The following is a 15,000-nucleotide window of genomic DNA, read 5'->3' as shown; positions in this document are numbered from 1 at the left end:
ATGCCTATCGAATACCTGTAGATACAGCTTCACCTTGGTTTCTTATCAATCGGATCTGAATGGGAAAAAAAAGTTTCCCCGTGGCTGATTGCATCAACTGTATGGAACAGCGCTTTTATGGATAAGAAACAATGTCACAATGGCTTGAAGCGATGAAGAGTGTAATATAGGTTGAAAATATATAATAAAGGACCCAAGGAAAAAGGAAGGAGCTTCCTTTTTGTAGTTACTGCTTGTTAAAATGAAGACCTTGTTATGAATAAACAAGAAAATCTGTAAGTTTGAGTTCCGTAACGGATGAAACATGGCATTAGTAAATAACATAGAACCTTGCTGTTCAGTACAAAAATTGCACTGATTTTACACTCACAAAAAAAAAAAAAAAAAAATATATATATATATATATATATATATATATATATATATATATATATATATATATATATATATATATATATATATATATATATATATATATATACACACACACATATATAACTGTAAAAGTGGTGTGTGAGATAACAAAAATAAATGTGGTAATATAATGAGGTTAGACGATAGAACTTAGGGTAAGATGTCAAAGCTTCTTCAGCTAAAACCTTTGAAACTTGAAGCTTTTGATTTTAGGTTTGTTGCTGATGAAATTTGGCAGTTTCATTTCAGCATCCAAATTTGTGAGCCATGATCGACATATTCCTAAAAGTGAAAAGTGGCGAAACGACAATTGATTTTCGGACAGCGTAAAGAAGAGACCATGGCACTTTATATTTACGCTTTAATCTCATGAACTAGAGCGCAGTGCTTTTTCGCTTTCCAAAAGCAAACTTGATAGATAGTTTAGAAGGCAAATTTTAAGAAACGGAAAGCACACGGTCTTTAGCGAAAAGTGAAAATGCCGTATTTCGTGACATGCACCATGAAACTTGTCGACTGCCTCCTTTTCATTCTTCTTGTCTAGCACAGTCAGACCTGTAGCAGCTTCCCCATAGGTTTTAATTTTCTGTAAAAGAAAACTACTGTATTGAGATGGCTTTTTGTGTGTCCGCCCTCAGATCTTAACAACTACTGAGGCTAGGGGCTGCAAATTGGTATGTTGATCATCCACCCTCCAATCATCAAACATAACAAATTGCAGCCCTCTAGCCTCAGTAGTTTTCATTTTATATAAGGTTAAAGTTAGCCACGATAGTGCGTCTGACACCGCCATGGGTACCAACAACGAAGGCCACCACTGGGCCGTGGCTGAGAGTTTCTTGTGGCGTGGCGGAGAGTTTCATACAGCATTACACGCTGTACAGAAAACTCTATTGCGCCGAAGAAGCTTCAGCTGCATTTTTTACTTGTTTATAATTGTGAACAAGTAGAGTTACGGTCTGTGACAACCATACTCCACATCGTGTATCGAATTCTCAGTAGCTTTCGCATCGTTGCCTTGGCCTGTTCTTGGCCTCGTTTCGTATGGTTGTCGAATCTCATGAGGCTAACTAGAATATATTATCTTGTGCGTCACTCACTTATCATGATAGCTCTTTCAGTTAGTTTTTTTTAATGACGGTTCATTGATATATCATGAATGTCCGCTTTCTTGGATTTATTAATACACTATTTCAGTGTTTTTTTTCAACATTGTTTATCAGGTTTTACAACCTATACTTATGTGTATATATAGATATATGCATATATATGTATATTTGTATATGTATACACATTTATGTGTGTATATATATGTATATATACACATATATGTGTATATGTATTGATATTTATGTATGTGTGTGCGTGCGTGCGTTTATGTATTATGTATATGCAAGCTGAGAATATGCTGTCAGTTCCTCCGAGTATGATTTTAGGGGCTTAATAAAATATCCAAGAATGGCCATTGTCGAGGGTGTTTTCGGTATGCAGATACAAATTTAGGTTGGCGTCTGGTGGCCACGTTGATCTCTGCCTTAGTTAAAGAAGTAGGTGTCGTAATGATTAAATAGCCATTTCTTGTCTCTTTCACAAATAAATTCTGAGACTACTACATTGCGAACGGAAGATGAAAAAAGACTTTGGAACCTAACGAACTCCTGATATTTCAATAAAAAAAACTTAAACATCGTGTTTAGAGGACTACAGTTAATACATCAGATGTGTTAATTTTGTTAAAGGCACTTTCATCTTCTTTTTTAACCACTGACATACTTGAGTCACTTGTGAAAAGCAAGAGTAAAAGATGTAGTATTTATTTATGAAAACTAATTAGTATTGCATTGTTCGCATTTTTATGCAACTAAACTGCCTAAAAAAAGAAATGGAGCGTTTCCTAAAATTTTCTGTAGAATCTTTGTACATAAACCTTCCTTATTAAGAGAGAGAGAGAGAGAGAGAGAGAGAGAGAGAGAATAATCTTATTTTTCCGTCCATATGGCATTCGGTGCCAAAAGGCAGACCCTTGGTTCCCACATTCTTCATGGTTGTACTGAAAGTTTGCTGGAACTCTGTTGTGTTCATTACCTGTCATGTCATTTCTCTTGAGCAATGTATCCACTGTTACTCTTGAGTGTTGACTTTGATGTTAATCATTGCACCATCGTGAGGTCTACAGTAGTTTGAATATAGAGTTCACCCAATATAATTTAAGAATTGGTTCGAATTTTTATGGAGTGACACTCATTCCAAAGTATTTTTCAAAATTTGTGGACTGTTGTTTGCTGGTTTGCATTAGTATGTATATATATGTGTGTATGTGTATATTTTATATATATATATGTATACATACATACATACATACATATATATATATATATATATATATATATATATATATATATATATATATATATATATATATATATATATATATATATATATATATAATTGCCAAGGCCCGAAAGGTTAACCGCACCTGGATGTGACTCCAGATGTAGTTAACCTCTTGGGTCTTGGCAATTCTTTTTGGGATGAGGTTGCAAGACCTACCGCGGCTGAGTCACTGGTTACGTCGCCGAGGGTTTCATGGATTTTTCGGGAAGTGGCCCAGGTCGTTATATGAATATGCACGCACGTGAACTATGCGTAATCATGACTTTTCCTTTGTCCCACTATAATGTCAGTATTGCTGTAGGCAAATTAACGCCTAGTATTTATTGGTAAGGGGACCTTATTAACGTGACTAATGTTTATGGTATGAGATTCGTGTCAGGGACGTAAAAGTGATGGTTTTCTCTGCTAGATGATTGCCGAGTGTGGCCCCATTTTAGAAAGGTCACGCGGCCTAATTTCCGAGACTTATCCTTATTATGAAGTACTGCTCTTGGCGTTTTGGCCTTGGTTGTTGCGAAATTTATACATTTGCTAACTTTCAGGTTCTTTATATTTATTGTTACTTGATTTCTATTTATTTTTCTAAAATATAAAGGCACCTCCATTTGATGTCAGAATTTTTTTTCTTAGAGAATGTTAGTATGTACCAGTGCCATATTTTATTTCTGCCCCTTTTTTACGGCACGTTGAATTTATATAACTGGTTTTCTACGCTGAGTTCGTAAAATTCTCTCTCTCTCTCTCTCTCTCTCTCTCTCTCTCTCTCTCTCTCTCTCTCTCTCTCTCTCTCTCTCTCCCTCTCCTTTTTCGCTCATTTTCGTAGATGGCATCGCCATCAGCCGCTGAAAAGAGATGGCATGCTTTCCCGTCATTGTTTATGGCAATCGATGTCATGTGAACCACCCACACGTCTTGTGGCACGGCATTTGCCTCCCTCCCCGGGAAGGGAATCAGAGGAAGAAATGTGGGGCCAAAGAAAGGAAAGATAATAGCCAGGAGGGTAAGAAGAGTTTGGAAAAACTGAAGCAATAGGGAAACATAACAAAAAACAGAAATAGACGTAGGAGAGACCAGAGTTACGGAAATTTGCAAAGAATTAGAGCAGCTAACAAAGAAGGAAACCATTAAAAGCCAGGAGAGGAAAAGGAGTGACAATAAAAGGAAAGTGAATAGTGAAAGATGGAAAGCTGAAACAACTACGCATAGGAAGAATGAGAAGTAATAAATATAGATTTATTAATGATATATTAATTTATAAATGTGTAATTTGCGACACAGCATCAGGAGTTATCGACACTGGACGACAGGATGAAGAACAATGAGAGGAGATAGGAAAACCTCTTGTAATAAGAAGGACGCCGATGAAAATAGAGAAAGCGATAAGAAGTAGCTGCAACGCCAAAAATTCATCTGATTGAACTACTTCAGAATGTCGGTCATGAGGCCATGTCTTCTTTTTTTCTCTCAGATTTTTTTTTTTACATTGAACCTAAATATTTAAATGTTCTTGTATTGACATCTTTTGAATTTTTTTTTTATGCCAACTGCTAGTGCATGAATTTTCGTGCGCTTGGAGAGTGAAATTAAAAATAATTTCCTGCCATTCATTCAAGAGAAAAAGAGACCGAAAAAGTTTGGTTGTAGATTGAACTGATTGTTTGTCTGAGCTATAGATACTTATGAGTGAAATGGTGCAGCTGCAGCTACCTACGTTCGGGTTTAGACGTTTAAAATGCTAGATATATATGTGGCTGTTGTTCCAGCCAACGTATCGGTAGAACAGAAAGGTTATAGCGGTTTTATGTCGAGAAGATTTGTTAGATAATGTGCATTATTTATTTGATTGACAGGCATCCTCAGCCGTGTAATACTAAATATATTTATAATAAATGCTGAAATACTGCATTGCGTGTTTGTGTATTGGTCTTCTGTCGTCATGTCACTCTGAAACGTTGACGTTTAATAACTACGGTCGTACTTGATAATTATGTAGGCTATGCGGTTGGGCGAATAAAACATTATCAGCCTTATTCGTCAGTGGTTGTGTAAGTAGCCGGTCGTTGATTATTTGAGAGTTGTCGGTAATAGCAACACCATATTCCCAGAAATTACTTTATATGGGCAAAAATATAAAAGAAATGAAATGTTTAGGTAAATCTCACAAAAGAGCCATCTAGTATATTTCGAGGTTTGTTGTGTTACAGTTCGTTTGCACTGTGATTTTCATCACAATGTTACCGGCCCCTGATTAGGAACATGGTTCGTGACCTTAGTCATTTTAACGGAAAAGGTTTTGTGGATAAGGGGCCATTCCAGATCAAATAGTTTGTGTATGAGCATCATATTTTAATGTTTGTGTATCCTGTCCGTTATGTGGTAATGGTCACGTTTTATTACGCTTTATTAGTAACCTTTGCAGTAGCAAAGCAGTAGTAACAGCCATAATATAGACAATGTATGTACTGCTTAAAACCAACATACGTACTTTACATAAACTAATCGATATATCTAACAGACCAACAGTAATCATTCCTATATTTATGCTGACTCTTCTCACTGACATATAGTTGGATATTATAATGCTTAGTGAGACCTTACCAAAACGAAGTGAATGTGTTTAATGTTTGAGTTTAGGAAGACGGAGAGTGTTTTTGGGTAGCTGAGAGATACTGGGCGATGGGAGGGCTGAGTTCTTATGTGTCACAAAAACTCTAAGGCAGGATGAAAGATCACAAACTGTGGGTGAAATTGTTTAGGTGTATAAAGTCCAGGAATGGGGGTGAAAAGGAAAATTCCTGTGCCTGAAATGTATGTGTGAAGAAGGAAGAGGGTAGCTATATTGGTTGATTTGGATATAAAAGTAGGTAACAGATAAAGAAACGACGCAGTTGATTGGTATGGAGCGGCTGGGGTGGATGAAGAATTGGGATAGTCGTGCGATAATGTGTTCTGGAAGGGCTATGATTGTTAGAAAATGTTTTGTTTAGATATTGACAAGCATACTTGGAAATAATGGAGAATAGTGGGGAGCAGAATTTATTAGATTTTAATAGCAAAGGTAGGTTTAAGTTGATTCATGCAGTTACTAGATGAGTAATAGCTGATTATTATGTAGTTGAGAGAAAAAGACGTTGAAAAAAGTTGAAAACGTGGCCAGGAATGTAACTTATTAAAATGAATTTGACAAGAACTGAGAGTATTATATCAGATGAAGATCGATGAAAAATTGCTCAGGGTTAAAGTTCATGAGGAGTGCAGTAGGTATACAGAATTCTACGATGGGGTCGTTAAGGCGTCAGGTAATCTTTGAAGTAAAGGTGTGTAAGAAAAATTAGAGGTTTAGTCAGGCGAAAACGAAATTGTTTACATATAGTTGTAGTTCCTCATTGGACGGGTGGATACCGTTCTCAGCTAGCACTCTGCTGGCCCCGCGTTCGATTCTTCGACCGGCCAATGAAGAATTAGAGGAATTTATTTCTGGTGATAGAAATTAATTTCTCGCTATAATGTGGTTCGGATTCCACAATAAGCTGTAGGTCCCGTTGCTAGGTAACCAATTGGTTCTTAGCCACGCAAAATAAATCTAATCCTTCGGGCCAGCCCTAGGAGAGCTGTTAATCAGCTCAGTGGTCTGGTTAGACTAAGGTATACTTTTACATATAGTTGTACAGAAATACAAGAGATCGTAAGATAGTCTGTGACAAATTGCAATAATTAGATTTATAATTGTATTCATTGTTAAAACATAACAATCGCATTAGGGCAGAAAAAGTTGAACAGGATTTAGGTAAAAGCAGGATGAAGGTTGGAAAGCAAATATGTCTTGTAATAAAAGATGCGCATGGAGAGAGATTTTCAAAGAGAATGTATTCGTGTCAGTGAAGTGAAGTGAAGTGAAGTGAAGTGAAGTGCTTGGTTTGGAGAATTTCTAGAATTTGGAGTAATGAGGTCCGTGTAACGGTAGAAGGCAGAATGAGGGTTAAGATGAATCTCATAACAGGGGAAGCGAGGAAGGTAGAAGGATCTGTGCCAAGATCTTGGTAGAGATGAGTGTATTTGGAATCAGAATTGGTTATGTACAAAGGGATTATTGAGCCAGCTTACTGTATGGAAGTGAATTGTGAATATGAAATATGCATAGAATATTTGGAATAGGAAGGTTGTAATGTTTAAGATATAGCAAAAAAGATGTAATAAGCTTAACAAAGATGTAAAGATGGAAGAGATGTGTTTGTATTTTTTGGTTTTAATCAATGTGTTTGACTTATATACTTAGCCTTCACATTGTATCCCTTTGAAAATTAAAATTGAGAGAGAGAGAGAGAGAGAGAGAGAGAGAGAGAGAGAGAGAGAGAGAGAGAGAGAGTCGGGGACATTTTCAGGTTTCAGAGCTCTCTCTCCGTTATGTAACAGGCGAGTGGAAGCCATATCACTAAGCTCCTGATGGTGCTGAGGTAATGTAAACGAGAATGGAACGCGTCTCCTGAATAGTTTTTTCTTGTAGCATTTTTCATTCCTGAGTGTTTTGTCTTCCTTGGTGTATTTACTGTTTATGCTTTTTTTGTATTAGTTATTCTGAATGTTTACCATCAGGTAATTTGTTATATATGTTGTTCAGTTGGTATACAGTTTGATTAAACCTTCCGTATAAAAGCCATCGTATTAAATAAATAAATTTACGTTAATTTTCTTTTTTCCTAATAAAAATTGAGTGTGGACACTGTTTTTAGTTTAATACTGACGACATTAAGAATTTTTATGAGATATTGAAATATAATAATCGTGAAGAAATTTTTCCGAATAAGTAAATAATGTTCACAAAAAATATGCAAATACAAATAAAAGGAAAACTTAGTGCTTAGAAAATAGACGGTTAGTCGATTTTGGTCCCAACACTTCTTGTAAAGGGGAATGATAAAACAATATAGGCTTCCAGCAATGCTTTATCATAAGTGAATGAAAATCAAGGGATAATCGTGTTTAAGGTCTCGACGTCATTTCGGTCCTTCAAATTAAGATCTCCATATTGTTGATGCTCCGACTGCTGCGCGGCTGCAAGTAACGGATCAAGTCTAGCGGTAATTCATGGCATAAATCATTTATATACGGTATGATATACCGTATATACAGTTGTTCTTTTCTGAATAAAGCTTAAGCAAACATTCTATATTTTTATAATAAACATTGAATACAACCATTTAAATTTAATCTGTGATGGAAATACAGATCGTGTGCGCGCGCTTGTGTGTGTGTGTGTGTATGTATGTATTTTTCTTACATAATGTGCTTTATTTGGAATTGATACTTTAGGCAGAATGTAAAATGACGTAGAGCTCACTTAAGGTCAAAATTACATTTCTAATATTACCACTTGTTGGGATCGTCACTATGTATGTAATTATTGCAGTGTCATATTGTTTTAGTCATATTAAACCTTTCAGCATTTCTGGCAAATTACGTATGACATTTGTTACTAAACACAGGGTTTAAAACCTAATTTGTAAGAATTGATAGAAACAAATTTCAATGAATTAATCACTATTAAAAGTCGGGCGTTAATTAGTATCATTATTTGTAGTGTTCCGATAATTATTTCAACCACCCACAGCGTTCAGTTCATCAGAAGTTCATTTATGATGCACTTGTAATCACGGTGTTGGTCCAACTTGTAAGTGATATTTACAGTATACAATTTTGATTGATTTGTCTCAGTGGTTGAAGTAAGGAGTTTTAAATAATTTTGCAAACAGTGGGTTTCTTTTGTAGTTTCATTCTAGATAAACGACTCTCTTGGTTTTTATTTGTAATTTGTTGTTTTCCGTGTTTCAGCTTGTAACTGTTTGTTCTAAATCGTGCTACTGGTAGCAGCATGTGTAACAATATCTCTCTCTCTCTCTCTCTCTCTCTCTCTCTCTCTCTCTCTCTCTCTCTCTCTCTCACACACACATTAACTACTACAAGATTTCACTGTGTCGATGGAAATTGACGGTGGGGATTATGTGTCCTGACTGAGTCCTTTCCTTACTCAAGTGATGGGAGAGTATGTCACGTTCCTCGTCTGTGAAGCCTTACGTTTCTGCAAGCTGATTTTAGTGTCTCCGTGAATGAAGTTAGTTGATGTTAGCCAGTATTATGCACATGTGCTAAGAGAAGGTGGCACAAGATGTGAAACCTTTTCAGTTTTCTGCCACACGATACTCCCCATATGTATTTAAGGTGAATATATGCCGGCGGCATCTGGCTGCTTTTGTTGGTCACTCACCATCCAAGTAGTCACCTTCCTCAGCATCATTTAACTGCACTGATCAAACTACCTGCAGTTTAACGAACCTGGGTAACACGTGTACATGTGTGCACACTCACGTGCAGTGTAGATCTACATGCATGAGGAAAGGGGTTGGGTGAAAATTGCATTTTGAGCCCCTCCCAGTGGAGTAGGAAAGCCATTTACTTCATTACATGAGTGCTTTACGTTGGCTGACGGTACAAAAGTGAAAGTTATTTTTTCTTGCTGCATTTTTTGTGCCTCTGTCCATTTGCAGTTGATTTTGATAAGTCTAGAACTTGGGCCAGGAGTCACTTAGAGAACTGGCTGCTTTTATGCGTTGAGTATGTACATGTGTGTGTGTATATATATATATATATATATATATATATATATATATATATATATATATATATATATATATATATATATATATATATATATATATATATATGTCTATATATAATGTGTATATTATACATATATATGTCTGTTATTTATTTCCGACTGAGTACTTCTGTAGAAAACGTTTTTTAATTTTTTCTTACTTTTAGGACAAGCACAATTTCCGTATTAATTACCGTGTGCGAGTTCAAAGGAGAAATGACAATTTTGTCTTAGTTAAATACACTTTTCCCTTCGGTAATAATATTCTGTTATAATAATAAACGGCATTTACGAGTTGATAAGGTATTCTTTTGTTTCCTTTTGTGGGCAGCGCTCATAATGATCTGATATGAGAAATCGGTAAACCTGAAGTAAGGTTGTAAGAAATACGTGAAAATCTAAACTCCAAGGGAGAATTTAATGACATATAAGATAATATAAAGATAATAAGAGATATAAATAAAAGCATTTCGCACCGAAAGAAAAGGGATTGGACAGCAAAATAGTTTCGTCAGAGAGTTATCGTCTTTGAGCAAAGATAGTGAAGGAAAAGACCTGTAAAATTTGCCATGAAGAGGATCCGCCTGAAGGAAGGCTTTGTACGCATCTAATCGAACAGAGTGCGAGCGAGGCAACCGGAAATTTCGCGGTGTCCTAAAGAAAGACGAAAAGTTCCCTCGCCAGTGCTTTATGTGTCCCGGGATGGAGGAAAGGAACAAAGAAAGGTCATCCTTCCAATGATGGAAGGAGCCGTAGAGTGAAGACCCCCTGCCAGTAAAAAAGAGAAAGGTCAACCAAAAGAAAAAGGACGTTGAAGTGGAAGGAGGTTTCAATCCCACTGAAGATCTATGCTGGATGTGTGGGTGAGGTGGTTCCAGGAAGACCTGAACCACTTAAAATGCCCACCTTACCTCCTCGTTGCCATCCTGGTCCTTTTCCTCTGCGTCGTGGCCTACGCCATGAGCCGTCCCTTCATCAGAGCCTACCGGTTCTTTAACAAGCCAGGTAAGATAGTCATTATTAATTAGTATATCTTCTAATCTCTTTGCGTAAAAATGTCATCATCAGTCATTATAAATTTATGAAGTCTCCTCAGGCAAGCTTGTCATTATTACTACTCATATTTGTCTGAAATTTTTTTGAAGTCCACGAAGTCTTTGTCAACAGGTACATCTTTTTGAAATCTCTACAGGTATATATGTCATCTTCAATGGCTGTTAGTCTCATGTTTTTACATTTTTTTCTACATGCTTCATTTGTGTTCTTGAAATTTTGTTAATCTTTGCAATTGTTAATTTTAAGTAGAGTGGGGTTCCTGTTGTTTATTTTTTTCTTTGTGATAAATGTGTTTTAACATTCATCTTTTCAGTGTAGATTTTTTTTTTACTTTCAAAGGTTATTCTTTTTAGGTTTAAAGGTTATTCTTTAGTAATTGGTGAGTACTTTGGGCATGTTAGTTTCTCAAGTAGTCTTTGTATTGTCTCACTACACATTTTATCCTTTTTTTCTCTTGGGTGGAAAAGTAAACTTTATAGCTCTGTATAACTTTAAAATGCTATAAATGTTTATTTTTTAGCTTATTTTATAGTTAAGTACCAGACTGTCCTACTTTTCATACAGGTAAATTCACATATATTCATCTGGTTGCGCGTGAAGGAGAGGAGACTAATTTTATAACCGTTTTGAACTCCTTTATGTACGGGGGATATTACCCATATTTGTGTGACATTTCATAGGCACAAGGAGACCACTGTATTGATATTCATTTCACATCTAACTAGCGGACCTCGTTTTTTGCGCACGCGCGCTCGTGTGTGTGTGTGTGTGTGTGTGTGTGTGTATTGTGTGTGTGTGTCCTTTGTTGGGGAAAAGCCTTGTGCTTATGTTCCTTTGACTGGAGTATAAAGACGGATTTGAAAGATTTATCGGTGGATTTGTATGTGGGTTCGTATCATATGCTACGTATGTATCGCATGCACTCTTGGTTTCAGCAGCTGAAGAGGGCACAGAGTTCCTAATTAGGCTGTCTGTTTTTGTCTGCCGTTACTGGATAGAATTTGTTTGATTACAGTAATATCAGAGCTTATGTATGCATGGGTTTCTAAAGAGTAGGGAAGCCTCACACTTCAGATGCCCACTGCCAGTTTTCTGGCAAATCAGGGGAGACCATTTTCCATTTTTGTAAACTTATGAACATATAACTTTTCATATCTGAAGGTCAAATTGAACGTTCCCTTGAGGTTCAAGTTGTCACTTTTAGTATCAAAGACCTTTGATTAATTTCGGTGTAAAACTGTGGAATAGTGTGTGTGTGTGTGTGTGTGTGTAAATAACTTTTTTAAGGTGATGCACAGCACAGCATCGTTGCTTTTACAGATGTATATATATTTGCTGTGGGATATTTTTTTTAACTAATTAGCTAATCTCTTTTGTCTCTTATGATTTGTTGTCTCTTCTCTCTTTCTGTTGCTCTAATCATATACAGTACAGTAGCAGACTTTTCGAGTTTTGACTTGCAAGCTAAAAATTTAATGCATTTTAGGCTTAGTTATTGAAGGTCAGCATATTTTAAACAATAACAAAATGAGCAATAGCAATGTAGCCTCTCGCAGAATGTTATTACTATTATAATAACAACAGTAACAATTGTAAGGTCACCATCCAGAAAGGTTTGAAATGTCTGACACCCTTTCATGTGATGTTCCTTTTCGGTTCTGTGCGATAATCTGAGAACTGATTTATCAGTGGAGATTTTCCACACTTGGGATGAAAACAAAGTTAAGAACACAGCCATTCCAACAAATGAGAGCTTGCTTTGAACTGTTTCAGCTTGGCAGTTATAGTGTTTAGCAGCTTAGAATGTTTGGATGTAATGTAATACAACTCCCGAGTATCACTGAAGTTCAGCATTAGTACCTGAAATGGACAGGTAATATGTTCCCCCATAGTACGTTCATTCATTGCGATTATAACACAAAATTCGATCAAGGTCTTTGGCCATGTGACAAGATGATTAGATCCAGATCATGCGTGACTGGTATTGATGTATCTAAATGTGCCAAGAAATATGATCATTATCATAGCTAGCCATATCACAATGTGTGTTTTTTTAAGCCACTGGTGTACGATTTGATCAAGATGAGAACTGTCGCCGACGTAAGATATGTATGTAAGAGCTAGGCTTTCGTGATTAGTTGATTGTAAATCTGTTCGCAATTTTTTAAGTCATAACTGACCGTATTTTCATACATTCTGATAGATATCTTTGCCTAGTGTGACAAAACACCACACTTGATTTTGGTGCCCAACAAAGTTGCCATACGAGTATATAGTTCGGTGGTCATAGGGTACCATGACCTTCAAGATTTCTTAACGACTGGTGTTAGAAAGAATTCGATCTGGTGCATCGGTATGTATTGTGACATTAAAAAGCAATCAGGGCAGATAAGAACATTGAATGCTAGAGCTCCCGGGAGAGAGGTTCTTGTATTGCAGGCGCCTGGGGTGTCAAATATATATATATATATATATATATATATATATATATATATATATATATATATATATATATATATATATATATATATATATATATATATATATATATATATATATATTTATATTTGTGTGTGCGTGTGTGTTTACATATATCTTACCATAAACCTCTTTATTTCTTGCCATACCGTGAACTACATTGTCCAAATGTTGTTCTGAAAATTTAATCAGAAACATAATAGTGGAAATATTTGTGAACGCAAGTTATTCAATATGTGAATATTTTTCCTTATAATGACCCGAAAGTTTTTGATAATAAATTTACATCAGGAAGCCTTGGTTATTGAGAATCTGTCGAAGCTTGGCCTGAGGATGTGCGAACAAATAAACAAGAAAGATAAAAAAGCATATGAATGAGCTAGTGATATAGCACGTGTGGAGGCTTTGAGACACTTGGAATAGGAACTGAAGAGTCTCCAGAAACAAAAGTAATAAAGGCAAAAGGTACACGTGATATTGTATCAGGGATTGAAAAGGCTGACAGGCATGAGCCTTGCACGTACAGTTGCCGCTTCCTCTTTCCCCGGACCCCAAGTCTCGCGTGCGTCTTGGTCGATTGCCCGGATCATGCTGAATGAGGATGCGTTTTTGGAGTCACGAGACCCACTGCCCTTCTCGAAGAAGAAGACAAGCTGGGAATTGCATACGCCTGGTATGGATAAGAAAATGAAGATTTGAGCCACATTTCAATATTTAGTTCATAAAAAAAACTTTGATTCGATGGAACTCGGTATATAAAACGTGTAATAAGAGTACTGTGTCTAAATGTACTTAAATATACTCAGTGGCTGACCGCATTTTTGGTACTAAAAATTTTAATATTTACTTTATTTTTGTTCCTTATGTATCCCAGGCCTCAGTGACTGAAAGAGAAAGTTGAGGGAAGGAGAAATTTGGGAATGACTCTGGAAGAGATGATAACCTGCCTCCTTTTTCTTTAAGGCCATAGAAAATGAAGGAAACGAATTTTATTGATTTTAGTCCTTTCTACGAAACAGAATCTTCTTACCAGTTTCAAGTAAATCACCCACTTTGCAAGAAATGTGGCTTAGAGCTAGGCGGGAGTGATTGTGATTGTCTACAGAAGCAGGGGTAAATTGGGGCCAGCGAATAAAATCGAGGCTAGCCAGGTTCAGAGTAGTTCCCTCCATATCAAAGGCTTCAGTTTAATCAAGCAATTAAAGTGTTGGAGGCTGGTTTTTATTTAGGTTGCAGATTAAGTTAGACTGATTATTATCGATGCTCATATATAACAAACAGAAATTTAGGGATGACCCAGAAGAGAAATTGACAAGGTCGTAGAAGTGCAACAGTATTGAAATGGGAGAAGAGGGCAGTACGCAGATAATTCCATAGTTTGGCAACAGGGGGAAGCCTACAAAGTAAATATGTAGTGTGGTATTTGGGAATGTAAGGGCGCCACCTGAGAGGAGAGACACTTCCGTTTCGTTTCAAAGTCAACGTTGCTATCTTGGGTTGGGTGGAGAGGAAACTAAGAAACACTGGGCGCTGATAAACGCAACGGTTTTCGATTCGTAAAAGTAGAGAAGGGGAACGAGAGAGAGAGAGAGAGAGAGAGAGAGAGAGAGAGAGAGAGAGAGAGAGAGAGAGAGAGAGAGAGAGAGAGAGACTATAAGGAAGTATTTCAAGAAGGAAAACTGAAGCTAGATCCCTGCTTTTTAAAATCATATCAAGTATATGACAGAGAACACCCAAACTGCTGTTAGTTTAGAGACCTGGATATCATTACCTAACACTGAACAAAATAACACGGAGAAAGATGTAGACACTGCTATGATATTGCGACTGTCCCCAGTGGATATGTTCTCGGGATAAGAGACGACAAGCTGAAAGGGTTAACAATACAATTTAACATTCTATTGTATACGGTTGTGATGCTACTGTTTTCAACTTTTAATCCACGTGAAACATATAGGTATTTTATTAATCCAACTTCCTAGACATCTGTACTCCTTGGCTGGCCT

General features: G+C 36.5%; 1 protein-coding gene across 18 annotated transcripts in view; it reads left to right on the top strand.

Annotated features, from left to right (window-relative positions):
- The window catches only part of ATP8B (ATPase phospholipid transporting 8B), a 620,401-nt gene that overhangs the window by 307,543 nt on the left and 297,858 nt on the right, over positions 1 to 15,000 (top strand). Inside the window, exon 2 of one of the 18 annotated variants that reach the window (XM_067110099.1) lies at positions 9,792 to 10,465. The exons of 16 other annotated variants lie outside the window; for them this stretch is intronic. In XM_067110099.1, the coding sequence (XP_066966200.1) occupies positions 10,309 to 10,465 (157 nt within the window). In that variant the 5' untranslated portion in view covers positions 9,792 to 10,308. Of the gene's footprint in view, positions 1 to 9,791; positions 10,466 to 15,000 lie in introns of those variants that run through there. One more of the 18 variants, XM_067110086.1, reaches the window with a different exon arrangement.

The sequence above is a fragment of the Macrobrachium rosenbergii genome, chromosome 10 (assembly GCF_040412425.1).
Source record: "Macrobrachium rosenbergii isolate ZJJX-2024 chromosome 10, ASM4041242v1, whole genome shotgun sequence".
In the NCBI taxonomy this organism is placed as follows: Eukaryota; Metazoa; Arthropoda; class Malacostraca; order Decapoda; family Palaemonidae; genus Macrobrachium; species Macrobrachium rosenbergii.
The sequence above is the reverse complement of the archived record's forward strand: the minus strand, read 5'-3'. Positions and strand labels throughout refer to the sequence as shown.